The following is a 22,661-nucleotide window of genomic DNA, read 5'->3' on the forward strand; positions in this document are numbered from 1 at the left end:
CGATCTCCTGACCTCGTGATCCACCCGTCTCGGCCTCCCAAAGTGCTGGGATTACAGGCTTGAGCCACCGCGCCCGGCCCCAGCCAGGCCATTCTCTAGGCTCTGTCCCCACCTCTGGCTGCTCCTTTGCACCCCTCCCACGGCCCCCACCCCCCACGGCCATGGAGCGCTCAGGCCTGTTCCCCACATGTCCTCTGTCATGAGTCTCCTGCTCAGCCAGGGCCCAGCCACCTCCTAGGCCAGTCCCCAAGTGCTTCACAGGCCATCAGGCCAGCTGTCCCAACCTGCCGTGAGCCTCTCTCTTCGGGACCCCCTTCTGGCCTCCATCCCCTCCCCCATCTCGTTCCCTCCCTTCAGCTGCCCAGGCCACAAACCCCTGTGGAATCCAGGCCCTGGCTGCAGACACGAGGTCCCCAGCCCCTGCCTCCTTCCTCCCCACAGCACTGCTGTGCCTGCGCCATCCTCTTCCCAGACCCCTGCCCAGCTGGGATCAAACCTTGCCTTTGGTGGTTCCCTGGCACTGGAGCCCCAGTGGCGTGGAGAGTTTGACATCTGTGTGGCCCACGGCACCCGCTCTCCAGGGACCCTCGCTTCTCCCCAAGGGAGGCTCTGCAAAACAGAGCTGAGCAAAAGGGCCCACGGCGTCTCTGGGACAGGAGCTCCAGCTGTGCAGGGCTTGGGGGCAGATGGGACGTGTGATGCCCTCTGATGGCCCCGCGTCCCCACAGGAAGTCCCTGCACACCCAGAAGGAGCTCGGGCTCAGGCACCAGAAGCTGCTGGAGGATGCCCGGAAGAACCACAAGGTCGCCGTGCGGTTCCTGAAGGCCTCCCTGGGAAGGTAGAGCCTCCCTTCAATGTCCTTAGGGAGAAACCCAAGAATACGCGTCACTTGCTTTTGTCTTGACATTCCCTGATTTTATCATTTATTTACTTAAGATAGAAGCTTGCTGGAGTGCAGTGGCATGATCTTGGCTCACTGCTCTGCCTCCCAGGTTCAAGTGATTCTCCTGCCTTAGCCTCCTGAGTAGCTGGGACTACAGGCATGTGCTACCACGCTTGGCTAATTTTTGTATTTTTAGTAGAGACAGGATTTTACTATGTTGACCAGGCTGGTCTCGAACTCCTGACCTCAGGTGATCTGCCCGCCTCGGCTTCTCAAAGTGCTGGGATTACAGGCGTGAGCCACCGCACCCAGCCTCCTGATTTTATTATTGAATCACCACCTTATCATCAAAAACCAATAAACATGTATTTTTAGTGTGAGGTGCTGTTTCTTTTCAGAAGAGGCCCCTGAGACGCGCTGGGCATGTTCCTACCGTGTTCTCGTGGCCTGGCCCTCCAGGGCATGTTGCTGCCGTGTCCTCGTGGCCTGGCCCTCCAGGGCATGTTCCTGCCGTGTCCTCGTGGCCTGGCCTTCCGGGGCGTGTTCCTGCCGTGTCGTCATGGCCTGGCCTCTACGCCAGCATCTTTTGCCCATCCCACCTCTTGTGTTATCCCTGTTAATCATGTTCCTGGTGGAAATGACAGCACCGAGGCTCCTTTAATTACACCCCACATGGCATCGCTGTGTCACTTCCTCGGTTAAAAATGTGGCCGTTTGTGGTGGCACACGCCTGTGATCCCAGTGCTTTGGGAGGCTGAGGCTGAGGCAAGAGGATCACTTGGGCCTGGGAGCTGTGATCGCACCACTGCATGCCAGCCTGGATGACAGAGCCTCAAAAATGTTTAAATGTCCTTCCTCAGAATCCGAGAGCAAGAAAAGAAGGAGGAGATGAAGTGCCAGGAGCACATGAGGCGACGCATGGATGCAGTGGTGGCACTGAAGGGCAGCATCTCCGCGAACCGGGTAGGCCCCCGCAGCCCCACCCAGCCTCTCCCTCGTCCCCTGCCAGGGTCCGTCCCTGGGCCCCTGCTCCTTGGGAGCCAGGCCTGTGTCCTCGGGTGTCCAGGGTTGACCCACACACTTGGTGGCCCCTGGAGGCTTCCCAAGCCTGTGCCACAGATTTGCCCACGGGTTCTATGCGGGTCAGGGCCAGGCACTGGAGTCAGGCAGGAGCAGGCAGCCCAGCCCTGCTCCCATGGGGCCTGGTCTTGTTGGAGGAGACACATGGAGGGCCCGGGCACTTCGAGGCCATGCCCTGGGCCCAAGGCTAGGGGTTCAGGCTGGGAAAATGGCGGGAAGGGTGGGAACGGAATCTGCAAAGGCTCAGAGGTGAGGGGCAGAGGCGGGCAGGTGACGTGCAGGGACAGCCCCAGCCCCACGCTTGGGTTATGCAGACAATTTGCCAGCTGTCTCCCACGGGATCTGCAGACGTCAATGTTGGTTTAAGGCTCAGTGTGTGAGCATGTGTGTGTGCAGGTTTGTATGTGTGTGTGCAGGTTTGTATGTGTGTGTGCAGGTTTGCATGTGTGTGTGTACAGGTGTGTGCAGGTGTGAGCGTGTGCGTGCACGTGTCCAGGTGTGCATATGTGAGCATGTGTGTGCACGTGTGTGTAGGTTTGCATGTATGAGTGTATGTGTGTGCACATGTGTGCATGTGTGACCGTGTGTGTGCATGTGTGACCGTGTGTGTGCGTGTGTGAGCATGTGTGCACACGTGTGTGTAGGTTTGCATGTATGAGCGTGTGTGTGCATGTGTGCATGTGTGACCGTGTGTGCGTGTGTGAGCATGTGTGCATGTGTATCTGTGCACGCGTGTAGTTTTGCATGTATGAGCGTATGTGTATGCATATGTGTGCATGTGTGACCGTGTGTGCATGTGACCATGTGTGCGTGAGCATGTGTGTGCATGTGTGAGCATGTGTGTGCGTGTGTGAGCGTGTGTGTAGTTTTGCATGTATGGGCGTATGTGTGCACATGTATGCATGTGTGACCGTGTGTGTGCGTGTGAGCGTGTGTGTGCACGTGTCCAGGTGTGCCTGTGTCAGCATGTGTGTGCAGGTTTACATGTATGAGCATAGGTGTGTGCACAGGTGTGCAGGTGTGAGCATGTGTGTGTTCCCGTGTGTGCTGACGCTGTCACCTCAGTGCTCTCTATTTCCAAGGACACACTGCGGAAGTTCCAAGCATGGGGCCATGCCAAGGCAGAGCTGGCGGAGCAGAGGGTCCAGGCTGAGAAGAAGGCGATTCTGGCCCAGGGCGGGGATGCGTTCAGGCACCTTGTCCACCAGCGCCGGCGCCAGGAGCTGGAGGCCCAGAAGAGGTGAGGGTGGTAGCAGAGGTGCCACTGGGAGGCACCTGCCCAGTCAGTGGGTGCAGGGAGAACCAAGGGGGCTCGGCTTTACATTAAGCAAAGCTGCTCTCTCTCCCAGGGCCCCCACTCAGGCAGCTGTGGGGCACAGGAACAGGGGCTCCAGGCCACCACCCTTGCCCTGCCTGGGCCTGACTCAGCCTGCCCAGCCCTGCCCCTACTCCAGTCCATGCCCAACCCTCGGCCCCTTCTCCCCTCTGAGACTCTGAAACCCCGGCCCCTCTCGAGAGCCTCCGGCTCCTGTTCTGACTTCTCAGCAGGAGGGACTGGTGGGCTCTTTCCTGGCCCACCCAGAAGTCTCCAGGGAGCCTGTCCTGGGTTTTGCCTGAAGCTGCCCTCATCCCGGGAGCCTGGCCCTTTCTCCCCATCCCAGTCCCCCTGTCCACGGCCCTGGCCAATCACTGCTTAGGATGTGCCTGGGCGGGGGCTCCTGGCCCTCTCGCTGGGCAAGGCATCCTCCTCTGGGTGCCACAGAGCCCTGAGTGCGTCCTCCCCACCCCCCCGAGTCACGATCAGAGTTCTCCACCACCCATCAGCCTGCCCACCTTGTGGGGGGGGGGTCCTGGCAGCGACGCCTACACATCCCTTAGCCTGGCGCAGGCCTGGCATGTAGGAGGCACCCAGGAGGTGCAGCCGCAGTGAGTGGATGAACGTCTTCAGCCCTGGGGCTACCCTCAGTGGCAGCCCCATGCCAGCTTAGAAACAAGGGCTGGGAAGAAGCCCTCGGGGCGGCCAAGGCTGCTGGGGGACTGGGCTGCTAAGTGGGCAGGGCCGGGCTGGGCAGGGCTGGGCAGGGCTGGGTTTGGCAGGGCTGGGCTTGGCAGGGCTGGACAGGACTGGGCTTGGAAGGGATGGGCTGGGCTGGGCAGGGCAGGGCTAACCTGGGCAAGGCTGGGCTGGGCAGGGCTGGGCAGGACTGGGCTTGGAAGGGATGGGCTGGGCTGGGCAGGACAGGGCTAAGCTGGGCAGGGCTGGGCTGGGCAGGACTAGCCAGGACAGCTTGGCAGGGATGGGCTAGGCTGGGCAGGGTTGGGCAGGGCTGGGCTGAGCTGGGCAGGGCTCTGCAAGGCAGAGCTGGGCAGGGCAGGGCTGGGCAGTGCTGGGCAGAGCAGGGCTTGGCAGGGCTGGACTGGGCAGGGCTGGGCTGGGCAGGGCTGGGCTGGACTGGGCTAGGCTGGGCTGGGCAGGGCTGGGCAGGACTGGGCAGGACTGGGCTTGGCAGGGATGGGCTGGGCTGGGCTGGGCAGGGCTGGGGTTTAAGCCTAGAACTTCCAGCTTGGCCTCTGCCCATCTGCTCCCCACTGGAGCTGTTGTTTAGCCCCAGGACCAGGAAGTTCCCACCCCAAGAGCCCTGCTGGGCAGGAGGGAGCCCCCAGGAAAGCGCTCGGGAGGGGCCCCCGGGCGCCGTCTCACCTGGGGCAAGGTAGAGGCAGCAAACCTCTCACACTTGTCTGAGAAGCGACTCCACGCAGGGCCTTTGAGGAGGAGCAGAAGCTCAGAAAGCAGGAGATCGTCAGTCGGATTCTGAAAGAGGAGGCTGAGGAGGACAAAAGAAAGAAACGGCGTCCCCCGACCAATGCCACTCACCGGCCGACCCTGAGGGACAAGACCTGGAACTACATCTCCGACTTTTGCGAGGAGAAGACCACAGCCCCAGCCAACACGTACATGCTGGTGAGCAAAACGCCACACACCTGTGGAGGGCAGGTGGGGCCTCGGGGCTCAGGTGTGGTGAGACATCCTCTGAGGACCTCAGCGCCACGGCCACCTGCAGGGGGTTGCTGAGCCCGCTGAGTGGCCGCCACTCAGCTCAGGGGCAAGGGGACAAGACCCACCAGAGACCCACCACATGAGAGAGGCCCATGGCCGCAGCGTCCCCAGCAAGGGTCCAGTGTCCTGGCCTCACCCCCAGCAGTGTTGCTGTGCTGCCCACCAGGCTGGCGACCACCTGCCTGCGCCCTGTAGGAGAGCTGGGTCAGCCGCGCTTGCCAGGGGGATGTGCACAGCCCGTTCAGACCACATGCCTGGATCAACCCCGCCACAAAGCCCTCCGTGATAAACCCAGGGGACAGCTTTCCTGTCACTCATTCATTCACTTAGTCATTCATTCACTTCACTCATCCTTTATTCATTCATTTCACTCATTCACTCACTTGATTCACTCATTCACTCATTCATTCATTCACTCTCTCATTCACTCATTCACTCGCTCATTCATTCACTCATTCACTCACTGATTCACTCATTCACTCATTCACTCTCTCATTCACTCATTCTTCCTCTGCTCATTCACTCACTCATTCACTCGGCTCATTTCATCATCATTCATCACTGTATTCACTCATTCACTCATTCACTCTCTCACTTCGGCTCATTCATTCATTCACTCTCATTCACTCGCTCATTCATTCACTCATTCACTCACTGATTCACTCATTCACTCATTCACTCTCTCATTCGCTCATTCATTCATTCGCTCATTCATTCACTCACACATTCACTCATTCACTCACTCACTCACTCACTCACATCCAGGGCCTGCTCGGTGTCCACTGCTGCTGCAGGCAACTGGCTTCAGTTGGGGGAATGTATTTCTAGTTTACCTTTCCCTAAAGGTGTGGGGTAGGGACGATGGTCCTCTCCTGAGTCTGGCACAGTGCTGCAGTCTCTGCCCTTGTGTACCCCAAAACCTGAAGGTCAAGGTCATTGCTCCAACAGGTGCCCTGCGGGGAAAGAGCAAGCCTTGGGCTGCCTCAGCTTTGGCCCCTGCAGGGTCTCTGTGGTGCCGCTCAGGGCGCCAGAGAAGGTCCTTTCCTGTTCCCCAGGCTCCCAGTGCTCGGGCCGAGCCTCTGCCCCATCCACCCCTCACTGCCTGTCTCACGCCGGGGCCTTGGCACCTGCCGATGCCTCTGCCGGGAGCGCCCTGCTGCCCTCCTTGCTCCAGAGGAGCCTCCCCTGCCCCCAGCCCCACCCATGAGCTGCTCCCGCGATTTTCTGCGGCACCACCTGTATCACTGTGCGGGTCACAGCAGACAGCAGTGCGCTGGCCCTGGCCAGACTTCCTGTCTGTCGCTCCATAAGACCGTCCCCAGGAAGAAGAACCCTGTCCACCCAGCTGAGTGCTCCCTTCTCTGGCAGGCCTGGGACAGCGCCAGAGCAGATGGGCAAGGCCCAGTCCCCAAACTCATTCTGAGGAAACCACCACAGCCATCCTCTGGGGTCAGCCTGGGGCTTTTCCCGAACATGGCTTATATCCACAGAAAGGAGAACCGGGCCAGGTGCGGTGGCTCACACCTGTAATCCCAGCACTTTGGGAGGCTAGGGTGAGTGGATCATGAGATCAAGAGTTCGAGACCAGCCTGGCCAACATAGTGAAACCCTGTCTCTACTAAAAATACAAAAAATTAGCCAGGTATGGTGGCGGGCGCCTGCAATCCCAGCTACTCGGGAGGCTGAGGCAGGAGAATCACGTGAACCTGGGAGATGGAAGTTGCAGTGAACTGAGATCACGCCACTGCACTCCAGCCCAGGTGACAGTGCAAGACTGCATCTCAAAAAAAAAAAAAGAGAGAACAGATGAGTGCCTCAGGACCAGCGCCAGGGATTCCAGTCCATGAATTAGAACATTTTCCTATCAAAGGACATTTTTTGCAGACTCTTCCAAGCATTGTAGAAAAATATTTAATAATGTATTAAAATACTTATATTTCAAGTAGAAAAAGTTACAAAACCCTGTGCACCGCTATCTCCATGCAGAGTACACGAGGCAGAAGAACAGGGGCAGGCAGCGGGCCGTACCAGCGGGGGCTGGGCCGAGTTTCTCTCCCCTGTTCTCTGTCATGAGTGTGTCTTCATGACGTTCCTCTCCCCGACTGCAGGACTACGAGGCTGCTGCAGGCCCCGGGCCCTCTCGGTTGGTGGACGTCATCTCCAGTGAGCTTATCCAGGGGGACCCCGGGGCCAGTTCAGAGGAGGAAACGTTAGCTGAGCCCGAGATCTCCGGGCTTTGGAACGAAGACTACAAGCCGTACCAGGTGCCAGCTCCTGCTCCTTTAGACGCCTGCAGATGGATCCCGCCCCTCTGTCGCCGGCTCCCCACCTCCCACACCTGCCCTGCCCACACCGACTGCTCAGAGACTTCTCCTGGCTGTGCCCGCCATCTCCTGTCACCCCCTCCTGCTCGTTGACGCCCCCCGTCTCCCTCTCCACACTCATGCCTTTCCCTCTTCGTGGAGCCTGGAGGGCACCACACTTGTTCGACGAGCCCAAGCTCCCCCGACAGACAGCTCCATCACCGTGATGTAATGGGGAGGGACGGCGGGGCTCCGAGGCTGAAAGGCTGAGGGAATGACTCTGAGCTACTCCATGTACTGTTGGAGAAGCATCTTTCTGGAAGAAGTGTGTAAACTTTCTTTGACGGCCTTTTGTAAGAAACACGCCCCATCTGGTGCCGGGGTCCTTCCGCCTCTGAAAGAGCCGGTACAGCAAGACACGGTCTCCACAGCAGCGTGGCTCAGGCTGTGGTCCTGTCCCACGTAGGAGGGCAACGCCCACCGCCCAGTTTCTGTAAGCGTTGGCCACCTCTACTGTCAGGGCAAAGGCCACCTGGTTCTGCTGTTTCTGAGGATGCCGGGCTGACCAGGGTGGTGAACAGGACAGGCCAGGCGGGCCAGGCGCGGTGGCTTAAGCCTGTAATCCCAGCACTTTGGGAGGCCGAGACGGGTGGATCACAAGGTCAGGAGATCAAGACCATCCTGGCTAACACGGTGAAACCCCGTCTCTACTAAAAAAAAAATACAAAAAACTAGCCGGGCGAGGTGGTGGGCGCCTGTAGTCCCAGCTACTCGGGTGGCTGAGGCAGGAGAATGGCGGGAACCCGGGAGGCAGAGCTTGCAGTGAGCCGAGATCGCGCCACTGCTCTCCAGCCTGGGCGACAGAGCCAGACTCCGTCTCAAAAAAAAAAAAAAAAAAAGGACAGGCCAGGTGGAGCCACCACCTGCACACTGGGGAACCCCAAGGGAGAAGGCTGCCTCTGGACAAGAGGAGGGTCCCAGGTGGCACCCCCCAGGAAGCCAGGGAGGAGGCCACCCGGCTGCCAGGCATGGGCACCGGCACCAGCAGGGGCAGCCCAGAGCAAGGCCCAGGCAGAGTCCACACAGCTTCCAAAGGGACAGTTCAGGACTCTTCAGTTCTGATCTTCCTGGTGGCTGGTGTTGGCCAGGGAAGCGGCTTTTCATCTTGAGAAAGCCCAGTGTGTGCTGACACTGCCCACTCGAGAAACTGCTTCCTGCAGAACCTTTCAAAACCTTCCTGTTGTCCTGATTTAGCAGTCTGGAAAGTTCCCCTCCACATCTTTCCTAGAAATCCACCTGAATCCAGAGCTGTCTGCTTTTCTTTGTTTCCTGGTTTCCCTTGTTCAGAAGTGAGGGCTCCCTGCCTTGTCAACGGAGCAGAAAGTCAGTCGGTCCATCGGGGCTTTTCTGAGCAACTCAGAGCAACTCCCAGGCCGTGGGGCTCTTCCCGGGGCTGGTGGAGGCTGGTGGGGCTGGGCTGTCCGTGCCCCGCTAACCACTACCCTCGCCTCTGAGCTGCCACCAGCACCGCCTGGGTGGAGCCGCTGACAGCCCCAGCCTCTGTCTCTGTGACCCCCAGGTGCCCAAGGAGGACGTGGACCGAAAGCCCGTGGGCGGGACGAAGATGGACAAGGACATTCTGGCGCGAACAGTGGAGAGACTGCGGAGCAGGGTGGTCCACAAGCAGGTGGTGCTGGGGCGTGAGTTCCAAGGTCGCCCCTTCAACAGCAAACCAGAGCTCCTGCACTTCAAGGTGAGCTCGAGCTGGGCCAGGAGGAGCAGGGAGACAGGCAGCAGCGCGGGACAGCAGGGGACAGGCAGCAGCGCGGGACGGCAGGGGACAGGAGTCAGCGCAGGATGGCAGGGGACAGGCAGCAGCGCGGGACGGCAGGGGACAGGCAGCAACGCGGGACAGCAGGGGACAGGCGACAGCATAGGACAGCAGGGGAGCCCCGCCGCAGCCCAATCCCTGGCGCCTTTTGCTTTTTTTTTTTTTTGAGACAGACTCTCACTCTGTTGCCCAGGCTGGAGTGCAATGGCACAATCTCGGGTCACTGCAACCTCCGTCCGCCTCCCAGGTTCAAGCGATTCTCCTGCCTCAGCCTCCCAAGTAGCTGGGATTATAGGCGCCTGCCACCACGCCCAGCTAATTTTTGTATTTTTTAGTAGAGATGGGGTTTCACCATGTTGGCCAGGCTGGTTTCGAGCTCCTGACCTCGTGATCCACCCACCTTGGCCTCCCAAAGTGCTGGGATTACAGGCGTGAGCCACCGCACCCGGCCTGCCTTTTGCTTTTTAATGCTGGAAAACCCAGGGGCTTCCTCAGGAGGCACAGGCCCAGGTGTGGACCTTCTCTCCAAGGAGGTGGAGGGAGAGAGGGCCTCATCTCCGTGGAGGGCTGGACGCCAGTCTGAAGGGCAAATCCTGAGCAATGGGAGTGCCGTGGCCCCAAAAGCCCTGTGCCATTTCGGGCAGAGGGGGGCCCCTGAGCCTCGGGACAGGATGTAACAGGGACAAAGTGGGAGCACGCGAGGCTGAGGTTGGTGCCTGGATGCCTCCGCCAAAATCTGCAAGACACAGTGGCCCGTGGGCTCTGGTATTTTACCCCAGTTCAGGTCCATCCATGGACTCAGGGACCCACCTTGGAACCCACAGTGTCTGAGCCCTCTCTCTCACTCCCACCCGCTGGGCCCCAGCAAGGCCCCGTCCTGCCTCAAGTGGCGAAGGCTCTTATGAGACAGGTTCCCCCACACCCTGTCCTTCATGCACCCCCGGGGCCTTCTCGATTCTGGGAGAAACCTCGGATATTGTTCCCTGGGAACCTTTCCCTAGTTGTCAAACGCTCGCCAGTGGTTACCCTGAGGCAAAGCTGCCTCGGTGCTCACAGCACAGCCCCCTCTGACCCGCTCTGAAGCTACTGCCTTGACCTTTCCCAGGACTTTGATATTGGCAAAGTGTACAAGAAAAAGATCACGTTGGTAAACACCACCTACACGATCAACTACTGCAAGCTGGTGGGCGTGGAGGAGCACCTCCGGGACTTCATCCATGTTGAGTAAGAGGACAGCTCAGATGGGCAGGGATGCGATGCAGGGACAGCAGGAGGGTTCATAGCTCCCTTCATGTTCAGAACAGCTGGAACAGGCTCTGTCTGGGCATAAGCCCTCAGGTCCGATTTTCACAAAGATTTTGTAGAGGGGGCTCCTCTGTCTTCTTGTGTCAAAGTCATCTGAGACCAAGCCTATTTCCCTTCACGAATGGCTGGAGCTTTTGCCTGGCTGCCCAAGTTTCCTTTTGTTTTTCTTTGTTTTGTTTTGTTGCTTTTTTTTTTTGAGATGGAGTCTTGCTCTGTCGCCCAGGCTGGAGTGCAACGGCGTGGTCTCAGCTCACTGCAACCTCTAGCTCCTGGATTCAAGAGATTCTCCTGCCTCAGCCTCCCCGGTAGCTGGGATTATAGGCACCTGCCACTACACCCGACTAATTTTTATATTTTTAGTAGGGACGGGGTTTTACCATGTTGCCCAGGCTGGTCTCAAACTCCTGACCTCAGGCGATCCATCTGCCTCAGCCTCCCAAAGTACTGGGATTACAGGCATGAGCCACCACACTCAGCCAGAGTTTCCTTTTGTATTGTTATGTTTTGATGTTGATCATTTTGATAAGTTTTCCCTGACAGCCAGTGTTTTCAGTGTCAAGCTGAAAGCTGTCTTCATTTCAGCACTGCTTCCTTGAACTATGGTTGTGCTTTCACTCTGTAACAATGTTTCCATTTGCTTCCTTGCAGACTCCACGTGGGTGTGTGTTGGATCTTCCTTGCTGGCCTTTCCTGTCTACTGTTTTCCTTCTGGTTGCCTTTAATGCTTTCGCTTTCCTTTTCTTTCTTTCCTTTTTTTTTTTTCTTTTCTGGTTTTGTTTGTTTGTTTGTTTTGTTTTGTTTTGTTTTGTTTTTGACAGGATCTTGCTCTGTCAACCAGACTGGAGTGCAGTGGCACAATCTCAGTTCACTGCAGCCTCAATTTCCTGGGCTCCAGCAATCCTCCCACATCCATCAGCCTCCTGAGGAACTGGGACCACAGTTGTGTGCCACTATGCCTGGCTAATTTTTCTATTTTGTGTAGAGACAGGGTTTCACCATGTTTCCCAGGCTGGTCTCAAACTCCTGTGCTCAAGTGGTCCACCTGCCTTGGCCTCCCCAAGTGCTGGGATTACAGGTGTGCACCTGTGCTTGGCCTGCTTTCTTCTTTTCTGTTTTATTTTTCTTCATTTTTCCCTCTGACGGCCTTTTCTGTGTTTTCTGCAATGTTTCTCTTTTCTTCTGCCCCTTAACAACTTACTTTTTTTTTTTTTGAGATGGAATTTCACTCTTGTTGCCCAGGCTGGAGTGCAGTGGTGCAATCTCGGCTCACCACAACCTCCGCCTCCCAGATTCAAGCAATTCTCCTGCCTCAGCCTCCTGAATAGCTCGGATAACAGGCGCCCGCCACCACGCCTGGCTAATTTTTTGTGTTTTTAGTAGAGACAGGGTTTCACCATGTTGGCCAGGCTGGTCATGAACTCCTGACCTCAGGTGATCCACCCACCTCAGCCTCCCAAAGTGCTGGGATTACAGGCGTGAACCACAGCACCCGGCCTGACTTACTTTATTTTTAAGAAAGTTCTTTCTCTTCTACTTCCTGTTTCCTGCCAGTTTTCTCTTTGTGGACAGGTTTGTAGGTCCAGGATGGCTTTCAGATTCCCAGTTCAGGAGTTTCCACTCCTGAGAGCATTGTGAAGTGCAGCTTCTCAAATGAGGGTCAGCAAGGGTAGGATCCTAATTCCCCCCTTGCTGCCCAGGTTCCAGAGGGGCCTCCTCTTCTCCCACCAGGCGTCTTCCTGAGGCTGCCCTAGGGGCGAGGGGTACACGGGCTCTGATGGCCCGTCCCTGACATCAGCACTGGCTCACTAGGACTTGGTATCTTCCCGTGGAGGCTGTGACGTTCTGTTTGGGGAGCTGATTTTAGGTCAGCCTTAGCGTCTTTGTTCCCATCTCCTTCCTCGCTTCCCTGCAGTTTTTCAGATGTTTGTAGCTCTCTGTGAAGGCGGGCACGGGGAGTGCATGCTGGAGGTCAGTGTTTGCTTTTCACTTTATGGTTACTTTTAAGTCTGGGGGGTTCTGTGTCCTCTAGTCACGCTGAAGGCCTGGGATTTCTGCGGCCCACCTCTTTCTCTTATTGATCCATGTGGCTTCTGGGGGCCGCATGCAGAGGTGGGTTTAGGTGGTTGCTGTGCTCTCAGCCACCGAGGCACTCCTCCCCGTGCTGGGATGAGAACTTCTTATGGACAGTTATTTTCTCTCAACAGGTTGAGACCACCACTCTCCTGCCCTCTGTCTCTTGTTGCTGGAGTGAGAGGTGGCCTCGGTCCAGGTGCTGGTGTTTTTGGAGGATGCCTGGCCTCCCCCTGCTTGCTCTGAGATTCTCTCATCCTTAACGTCCTGCAGCTCCGCTGTGCGTCTGGTGTGGGCTGATTTTTCTTAGACCTCGTTTTACTCTTGAATCTGAAGATTCAGATCTATGAACAATTTTGGGAACTTCTCAGCCCCAGCCCCTGCGGCATTGCCCCTCCCCCATTCATTCTCCGGCTCTGCCCTCCTGCTCCTCCTTTTGAAACCTCCCCATCGGGTGGGAAATTTCTTGTCTCTTTTTCACATTGGGTGGTGCTCTAGGTGCCGCTCGGTTCACCCCTTGTCCCCTTAGTGCTGCTAATCAACGGTTGAAATTGCTTAGTGAGTTTCTTACTCAGCTGCCCTGTCTCCTCTCATTTCTAAAAATGCCAAGTTCTGTTTTGGATGAGTCTGCATTTCTTGACAGTGTCTTGTTCTTTTCTCACGTCTGGAATTCTCTATTTCTGTCTCTAACCATTTTATCCACACGTTCTCTAACTTCTCCACCCCACACTCGTGTCGTCTGAAGCGTCTGGAGCTCGGCCCTGCACTCTGCTATGCTGGTTTGTGCGAGGCACGCACATCCACCCTCAGATTCGGCGGCTCTCCCTGGCGGCTCCATCCCGGGCTCTGTGCTGTTGGCACCAAAGCGTTTCCCTCCCAATCAGAGGGGCTTTGGGTTTGCTTTGCTGGTGCCGAGGGAACGTTGCCAGCCAGGGACACACTTTTACATTAAAACTGTGGCTTGTGCATTTCCAAACCAAGAACATTAGGTAAAATCCAACCTTGTGAAATCAGCCTGGCGTCAGGAATCCCCTGGGGAGATGCTCCCTCACCCTGATCTGGGCCAAGACAGACCAGCTCCCTCGACAGGCCTGTGCAGTGGCGGCTATTTCTCTGGTTCTTTCCCTGAAAGAGGCTGAGAGGGTCGAGGGTCCCGGCTGTCTCAGGGCTCCCAGTTCCAGCTCTCTTCCTGGCTCCTGTCCACAGCCCCCTGGCCCCATATTGGTATCAAAGCCCTAGAGCCCTGGTCCCAGGCCTGGCACCTGTGCCCAGGGGAACTGTGGCCGTCACTGAGCCATGGGGTCCCATTTCCTGGCAGTCGGCCTGGGGACTTGCCTCACGCCTTCACTGATTAACTCCCTTACTCCACAAATGTTCGCACACACTGGAGCGTCCCCTCCCTGCCAGGTACCGGGGGCAGCAGGGAACACAGCAGACCCAGCTCTCCCCTGAGTGAAGGTGGCTGGGCAGAGGTGCAGGGCCAGGACGGGGAGGAGGCCGGGAGACCCGGCCTGACTGCGCTCCGGGTGGCGAGGAGAGCGTTCACCCTCTGCAGCTCTAACCCCCGTCTGCTGTGGGTCATGTCCTGCAGCTTTGACCCCCCGGGCCCCCTGTCAGCCGGGATGTCCTGCGAAGTGCTTGTCACCTTCAAGCCCATGGTGAGTCAAAGGGGCCGTTCTCTCTCAAAGGAGAGGTGGCGGTGGGTGGAGCCTGTGATCAGGCGCGGTGGTGCAGAGCGTGATGGAGGAAGGATGCACATGGCCTCTCAGTGAGGATCACGCAGGCCCGTTTTGCTGTTTTATTCCCAAAAATACACTTGACATATTCCTGAAATGTCGGGCAGAACCGCAGTGCAGCTCCTCTGCATTAGTGGCCGAGGGCATGCCCTCTCGGGTCTATGTCGGGAGGGCTGGGATGTTCTAGGAAGCCCTGCCGGTGTGTGGCCCTCCTGAGACACCCTCTGCGGACTCCTTCCCTGGGGTCACCCGAGCCGGGTGGGTGGCAGGTGGCCCCGGCCCAGGCAGCCACAGCACGTGTAACGGGCTAAAGTTACAGAAGAGCTGGGAGTGGTGGCTGATGCCTGTAATCCCAGCACTTTGGGAGGCCGAGGTGGGAGGGTCGCTTGAGCCCAGAAGTTCAAGACCAGCCTGGGCAACATGGCAAGACCCCGTCTCTACAAAAAATACAGTTAGCCAGGTGTGGTGGCGCATGTCTGTAATCCCAGCTAGTCAAGAGGCTGAGGTGGGAGGATTGCTTGGACCCCAGGTGGGGGTGGGTGGAGGGGGGTTGCGGTGAACCGAGAAGGTGCCACTGCACCCCAGCCTGGCCAGCAGAGCCAGACCCTGTCCAAAAAAAGAAAGAAAACACACAAAAGTTACAGAAGTTTATGGTGGTTGGGGTTGTTTTATTTCTCAGATAAACAAAGATCTAGAAGGAAATATCTCATTTTTGGCTCAGACGGGCGAGTTTTCAGTTCCATTGAAATGTTCAACTAAGAAATGTTCGGTGAGTTCAAAGGTGTCCGAGCCAGCATTTCTCGGGGCATCCTGGCTGGGAACCCCAGTGGGACGGCATCTCCTGGGAGGGGGTGCAGCTAGGGTGGGGACCAGGTGGAGGCTCCGATCTCCACCAGGGGCCGAGCCCCTTCTTCCAACAGCAGCTTAGCTGGGCCTGAGCCGGACCTTGGGTGGGGGCCTCAAACGTGAGGCACTCAGACCAGCACTGGAAAAATGAGACAAACCCTGCTCCGTGTGGAGCCCAGACTGCAGGGCCCATGCCTCAGAGGAAACCTTAACATTCACAGACTGCAGGGCCCGTGCCCCAGAGGAAACGTTAACATCCATCTGAGAATGCTCCAGTCCTTCCTACAGCTCTTGGCGGGGGGGGGTCACCCTTGATTCTTTTAATTAAGAAAATTTCAACCATAGTGGAAAACACAGAATAGTAGAACGAGGCTCCACGTGCCTACAACCCAGATCCCCAGACCCCGCATCGTCCCGGACCCCGCATCGTCCTGGACCCCGCATCGTCCCGGACCCCGCATCGTCCCGGACCCCACATTGTCGGCCTCGGACACCTTTGCTTGGTCCGGCAACCGCTGTATCTGTTGCTGATCCATTTCAAAGTCCATTAGTAAAATGTCAACGCTCCACCCTCAGAAACTTCAGCATCTCCAATAAACCAGAAACCCACACATCATTGTTCACCCCCCCACCCACTCCTGCCGAGTAATTAGTCAGCTTGCACCGCATCTGCCACACAGCAAACGGCTCCTGGCTCAGCTGCGAGTGTGAGGCCCCCTGCAGCCAGCCCTGTCCAGGCTGGACTCCAGGGCGGCAGCTACGGCAGCACGAGCACCTCCCAGAGGACAGTGGGGACATCATATCTCCTAAGAATTCACGGGCCAAGGCAAGTCCCACGGCCCGGGCCTGCGTCGCCGGGACAGGGAGAGGCCCATCCTTGCATTAGAGGAGGAACAAGCTGGGGCAGGTAAAGGGCAGAGGCCACGCGGTGTCCCCCCACCCCCAGCAAGATCAGCAGACGCCCTCATGGTCACCCATGATCCAGGCTACGCTGCCCCCAGCCACCTTTGATGAGCACCGTGTAACTTTCTCTGTCGTGTGCTTCCGCCTTCACCGTGTGTCGCCGTGGGGAGGGGCTGCTGCAATCAGAGTCACTGATGGCGGTGGAGAGAGAAGTGTTTTCCTCTCAGTTTCTTCGTAGATTCGCCGACGTTTGCATATTTAGTGTGTTCCGGTCACTTTAGTCTCCCTTCCTCTTGGCACTCAAGTGGCCTCGCTGTGGCCCTGGCAGCCGTGGCCCTGGGAGCCGTGGCCCTGGGAGCCGTGGCCCCGCTGCGGTTCATGCAGGGACCACTACCGTCCTAGGGCGCCCAAGCAGCCCCTTGCCCCGTGGCCGCCGCCTTCTCCTCAGAGCAGCCGCGGTCCGGGCGGCAGCTCCGCTGTGTGGGTTCTTGGTGAACCAAGACTCAGGCCCCGGACATGGAGCACCAGGGCAGCAGGAAGTCCCCCCACAGCGAGCGACGGCCAGGCTCCGGCTCCCTCCTGCTCAGCCTGGGAGCGTGGCAGGAGTCTGGTGCTGGCCGGCTCCACTCCGGATCAGCATCATGGAGCACGTGCCCAGCGTGGCCCCAGGTGTCCCGGCCAGAGCTGCCCCGGCCTCTCCCGCGTTTGGTCTCTGCAGTGTCAAGTGCTCCTCTGTGACAGAAGCACCGAGACCCTCAGCTCCCCTGAGCAGGGGCTTGCTTCTCCCAGGGGAGCGTCCAGGCTGGGGACCGTAAAAACAGTAAAGCCCTATCTGAACAAGGGGAGAACAGGACCCAGACGGCGCAGGGGGAAGAAGGCAGCCTCCCTTGGCTGGACCCTGGCTGCCCTCTGTGAACCACGTCCATTTGCGTCGGTGGCCCCTGGCCCTGCCCCTGGAGCAGGAGCACAGAGTGTGGAGCCCCTGGGCCTCCAAACTCAGAGCCCAGAAAAGCCTCCCGAGGAGGGGCCACCGGGCAGAGCCGAGGTGTGGCCCAGGCCTGCATCCTTAGCCAGCGCCAGAGCTGCTGTGGCCTGTGGCCCACGACGGGCATGGTGAGGCACCACCACGGAGGGTGTGCTCCCGTTCTGGAGGGACACTCCCTGGGTCTCTGCATCCAGAGTCTGGCTGACTGCGCCCAGGAATGACACCATCCACACTCGGGACTCCAAAGTCCCATGTCCAGGCTCCTTGTCTAGTCCCTGCGTCCTCTCACTGAACCCTTGTCACTCCTTGGCGAGGGGGTTCCTGCCTTGATGTTCTTAAAACCAGACTCGCGTGCTGCACCTTGTCATGAGCAATAGACGCCTGATTTCCGGGTCGAATTGTGTACCTGCTTGTGCAGTGCACAACGCACACAAATGCTCACAGCAGCCCTGCCTGGAGCCACATGCAGCCCTCGCGCTGGGCACCCTGTGGGCCTGGCACGATGGCCCTGGGTTCACTCTGTGTCCTCTGGCAGCTGTCCCTCGACAAGGAGCTCATTGACTTCGGCAGCTACGTGGTGGGAGAGACCACGTCTCGGACCATCACACTGACCAACACTGGGGGCTTGGGCACGAGTTTCAAGTTCCTGCCAGCTTCAGAGCCCTGCGAGACAGACGACTCCCAGTCCATCCTGAAATTAGTGAGTGTGCCGTTCAGCCATGGGGGAGTGTGGGGCTCTGTCCCCCAAATCCAGTCCCGTGTGGGTGAACAGGGGTGACAATATGAGGGTGTCAACAGTGAGCCTGGGAGGAGGGCAGTGTGGGGGCCTCCTCAAATCAGCCTAAGCAGAAGAGACCAGCTTCCATAGGACACCTGCAGTCACCTGGCCTCGGGGGCAGCGGCAGCAGGACACTCCCTTTCTCAGGCATGTAGCAGCAGGGGCGCTGGCCAGCAGCTTCAGGCCTGAGAGCCCCAGGAGACCCAGCCTCCCCCAACACGTCTCTGAAGCCCCAGGCGTGGGGGTGGGAGGGCTGGACAGATGCATTCCATGGCTGCAGCTGCACCCCTTCCAAGTGTGAGCGCGTCTTGTCCTGTCCCGGGTATGGGTGTCTCAGGGCTCAGGTGGAGAGAAGGCTCGGCCTCCAGCCAGCTGAGGAGGAAGGAGGATCGGACCAAGAGGAAGATGCAGCTCACACTCCCAGGCTGGGGCAGCACAGCCATGCCCACCCGGCCTAGAGCAAGGGAGGCTCAGGGGTGACCCTGAGCCTCTGGGTGAGCTGCTGCTGTGATCCCACAACCAGGATGTGTGAGATGAGAGCAGGCAGCCGAGGAGGCAGCTGAGGGGCTATGCTGGAGCCAGGGCCCAGCCCCTGACACGGCCTGTCCTCGTGGGAGTCTGGGCAGCTGACTGGGGGAAGGAGGTGGGAAACCTCCCAAGCCAGGACATTGATTCTCCTCTCCAGAGCAGCCTCCTGACCTACGAAGATAAAAGCTTGTATGACAAAGCTGCCACCAGCTTATCTGAGCAGCAGCTAGAGGGCACGGAGTCTTCCCAGGCGGACATGCAGAGCCGGAAGGAGCTGGAGAAGCTGGACAAGGAGCAGGAGGAGGAGCAGCCCACAGGTGAGCCGGGTTGCCAGGCCAAGGCAGGGTGGGCGGGCAGTGAGGGCCCCGGAGCAGCATTCCAGGGGGCTGAGGGGCCCAGGGGAGGGCTGGAAAGGAGAGAATCTCCCCAGGCCTTCGATGTTCAGTGACGGTTAAGCAAGAAAACATTCGTATGTGCCACTAAGTGTTGTTTTTGGAGTGGACTAAAAGGTACGCTCACGTTGACACTAACAGAAGACTTGAAGGCACTTCCAGCATTGGCCCAGCAGGCCCAGCACGGGCCACAGGGGTTGGGGAAGAGGCTCTGCGGTGCCCCCTGGAGAGGCCGGGCTGCGGGGGCTTCTGTCTAGCTCCACAGCTGTGGCTGTTACTAGATTTGCACCAGTGGGAAGAGGCGCCAAGAAAACAGGCGGGTCCTACCCTCCCCATGCCTCCCGCCCTCCACCCCGCCGCCGTCGGGAATCACTTGCGTCTCCTCCTTGCTTCTCTTGATCATTTTCCCACATACACATGGAGATCCAGAAACCTCTGGGCTCCTCCTGTCTGTCTTCGCGTGGTGCGAGTTCCGCGTGCCCTGCAGCTCAGCACGGAGCTGGGCCGGTTCTCCACAGCCTGTGTGAGCTGCACTTCTGGTGTGAGCCCCACTTCATGTGCGAACCACACTTCCGGTGTGAGCCGCACTTCCGGTGTGAGCCGCACTTCCGGTGTGAGCCGCACTTCCCGTGTGAGCCGCACTTCCCGTGTGAGCCGCACTTCCGGTGTGAGCCGCACTTCCGGTGTGAGCCGCACTTCCCGTGTGAGCCGCACTTCCCGTGTGAGCCGCACTTCCTGTCCTCACCACTGCGTGGCATTTCCTTTCCTGAGAGAGCCTCGGGTTCTAGATCCGTCCTCCTGCCAGCGCACGCTTGGGAGCGTTTGTGGTACACACTGTTGCAAACGCGGCCACTCTGCACTTCCCCTCAGGCCTGTGTGTGAGTTCCCACAGGGCATGGGGCTGGGGTTCATGTCGGCATCACAGGGCATAGCCAGCCTCACTGGCATCAGCTAATATCAAAGTGAGTTATTTTTCTATGGAGACAGGGTCTCACTCTGTTGCCCAGGCTGGAGTGCAGTGGTGCAGTCACAGCTCACCGCAGCCTCGACTTCCTGGGCTCAAGCAGTCCTCCTGCCTCAGCTCCTGAGTAGCTGGGAGTACAGGGACACACCACCACACCTGGCTAGTTTTTGTATTTTTTGTAGAGACAGGGTTTCACCATGTTTCCCAGGCTGGTCTTGAACTCCTGAACTCATGCTATCTGCCCACCTCAGCCTCCCAAAGTGCTGGATTACAGGCATGAGTCACCTCGCCCAGCCCACTGAGTTATTTTTCAAAGTGGTCGTGTAAGTTTACACTCCCACCAACAGTGTACAAGACTGTGCTGTTCAGTGTGGCTGTCACTGCCATATCTGGCTATTTAAACTTAAATTGATCCAAATTAAATAATAGTGAAAATTCAGGTCCTCCTCCACAAGGGCCACATTTCACGTGCTCCACAGTGACCTGTGGGCAGCGGCTGCCCTACTGGACAGCCCGGAAGCCCAGCTCTGCCTGGTCACAGAGAGTCCTACAGGGCCACACTGGGCTTGAGGGCCTTGCTTCACGTCCTCAGGAGGGCGAGGTCCAACAGCCCGGGGCTGCCTGTCTGGGGGGTCTGCACCACGGTCCGCCGTTGAGATGTTGCTTTATGATTTCGCAGATCACCAGTGAGATTGCGTGTCTTTCCATGGGCCCATTTACCAGTTGTATTTTCTTTGGTGTGGCATCTCTGTTTAAGGCTTTCCCTCGTTCTTCTGTGGGGTTGTTTGTCTTCTTCTCATTCATTCATAGGAGCTCTTCATGCACCCGGATCCCAGCCCTCGTCCCTGAGGAATGTTGCAGGTGCTGCCTCGAGTCTATGGCTGGGCCCTTCCTCTCCCTTTATGATGTCTTTTCTCAAATCAAAGTTCTTCAGTCCAGTCTTTGCATATTTACCAATCATTTCTATTGGAATTTGTTTTTTTTTTTTTGCTTTTTAGGCAATTTTTTCTCCTCCAAGGTCATAAAGACATAGGACATTGCTTTTGTGTTGAGGTGTACGATCCACCTCAAATTCACTCCTGCTTGTGGTGGAAGTCAGGGCTGAGATTCATTTCCCCTGGTGCATGTTCATGTATTCCACGGAACAAGTGGACTCTGGTATCCGTTCGATCCATTCATTGTCCGTGTCAAAAATTAATTGACTAGCCAGGCACAGTGGCTCACACCTGTAATCCCAGTACTTTGGGAGGCTGAGGCAGGCGGATCACTTGAGGTCAAGAGTTTGAGACCAGCCTGGCCAACATGGTGAAACCCCGTTTCTACTAAAAATACAAAAAGGTAGCCAGGCGTGGTGGCGGGTGCCTGTAATCCCAGCTACTTGGGTGGCTGAGGCAAGAGAATTGCTTGAACCTGGGAGCCGGAGGTTGCAGTGAGCTGAGATTGCACCATTGCACTCCAGCCTCGTCTATGAGAGTGAAACACTGTCTCAAAAAAAAAAAGAAAGAAAGCCAATTGACCATATAAGCATGAGCTTATATAGTTCTCGCCTCTTTTTTCTGATTAATTGATCCGTTTAATTATTCTTATGCCAGAGCCATTGTCTTGGTTATCATGGACTCAGACAAAGCCTTGAAGCCAGGTGGTATAAGTCACCCAACTTTGTTATTTTTTTCACAATATTTGCGTTAGGGCCTCAGGATAGTTTAGGTCCTTTACATTTCCACATAAATTGTAGAATCGGCTTTTTTATTTCTACCAAAAAGCATAGCATGAATCTGATTGGCATAGCATTGAATCTATAGATCAATTTGGGGAGAATTCATATCTTAGCAGTATTGAGGCCGGGCGCAGCAGTTCACACCTGTAATCCCAGCACTTCGGGAGGCCAAGGCAGGAGGATCGCTTGAGCTCAGGAGTTTGAGACCAGCCTGGGAAACATAGGGAGACCCCATCTCTACTAAATTTTTTTTTAATTAGCCCGGTGTGGTGATGTGCCTCTGCAGTCCCAGCTACTTGGGGGACTAAGGCAGGAAGATGGCTTGAGCCCAGGAGGTCGAGGCTGCAGTGAGCCGTGATTGCACCACTGCACTGCAGCCTGGGCGACAGAGAGACCTTGTCTCAAAAAAAAAAAAAAAAAAATTGAATCTTTTAATTCATAACCATTATCTCCCCGTTTAACTAGGTCTTTCTTTTCCTTTTCTTTCTTTCTTCTTTCTCTCTCTCTTCCTTTTCTTTCTTTCTCTTTCTTTCATCAACATGTCATTCAGTTTTGGTCTGTTTATCCAGTCTGACAGTCTTTGACTTTCTTTGGAACATCCAAGCTATTTAAATGTGTTGTGATGATTGATACACGTGGATCCGTTTCTACCATCTTATTTTGTGCTTCACATTGGTCCTGCTTTTTTGCTTCTTTTCTTTTCTTTTTTTATTTTATTTTATACTCTGACCTTTTATCCTCTCTCTTTATTTTCTTCTCTACTCATTACAATGACCCCTGGCCTTTGAATTGGCCTCAGAACTGGAAACACCTTGATCGGGCCCAGTGGCTCACGCCTGTAATCCCAGCACTTGGGGAGGCCAAGGCGGGTGGATCGCCTCAGCTCAGGAGTTCGAGACCACCCAGGGCAACATGGTGAAACCCCATCTCTACTAAAAATACAAAAATGAGCCAGGAATGGTGGCAGGCGCCTGTAGTCTCAGCTACTCCGGAGGCTGAGGCAGGAGAATCTCTTGAAGCCGGGAGGTGGAGGTTGCAGTGAGCCATGTTTCTCATGGAATTCCCTGCGTGCTGAGCCAAAGCTGTGCTCTTCTGAGGGAGGCTGTCTGTGCATTGGCCACTCACCAACGCTCTTTCAGCCTGGACGGTATTCTCTGCAGTCTGCATGAGACAGTTTGCATCACGCAGGCTGGTCTCAAACTCCTGACCTCAAGTGACCCACCCATCTCAGCCTCCCAAAGTGCTAAGATTACAGGCATAAGCCACCACGCCTGGCCATCA

General features: G+C 56.9%; 1 protein-coding gene across 1 annotated transcript in view; it reads left to right on the plus strand.

Annotated features, from left to right (window-relative positions):
- CFAP74 (cilia and flagella associated protein 74) overlaps nt 1–22,661 on the plus strand; it is an 80,526-nt gene that overhangs the window by 25,815 nt on the left and 32,050 nt on the right. Inside the window, exons 8-18 of the mRNA XM_017882526.1 lie at nt 729–839; nt 1,745–1,847; nt 3,047–3,204; nt 4,725–4,926; nt 7,131–7,286; nt 8,905–9,078; nt 10,262–10,380; nt 14,123–14,189; nt 14,947–15,036; nt 17,537–17,701; nt 18,465–18,624. Coding sequence (XP_017738015.1) covers nt 729–839; nt 1,745–1,847; nt 3,047–3,204; nt 4,725–4,926; nt 7,131–7,286; nt 8,905–9,078; nt 10,262–10,380; nt 14,123–14,189; nt 14,947–15,036; nt 17,537–17,701; nt 18,465–18,624 — 1,505 coding nt within the window. The remainder of the gene's footprint in view (nt 1–728; nt 840–1,744; nt 1,848–3,046; nt 3,205–4,724; nt 4,927–7,130; nt 7,287–8,904; nt 9,079–10,261; nt 10,381–14,122; nt 14,190–14,946; nt 15,037–17,536; nt 17,702–18,464; nt 18,625–22,661) is intronic.

The sequence above is a fragment of the Rhinopithecus bieti genome, unplaced genomic scaffold, assembly GCF_001698545.2.
Source record: "Rhinopithecus bieti isolate Rb0 unplaced genomic scaffold, ASM169854v2 scaffold_13351, whole genome shotgun sequence".
Taxonomy (NCBI): domain Eukaryota; kingdom Metazoa; phylum Chordata; class Mammalia; order Primates; family Cercopithecidae; genus Rhinopithecus; species Rhinopithecus bieti.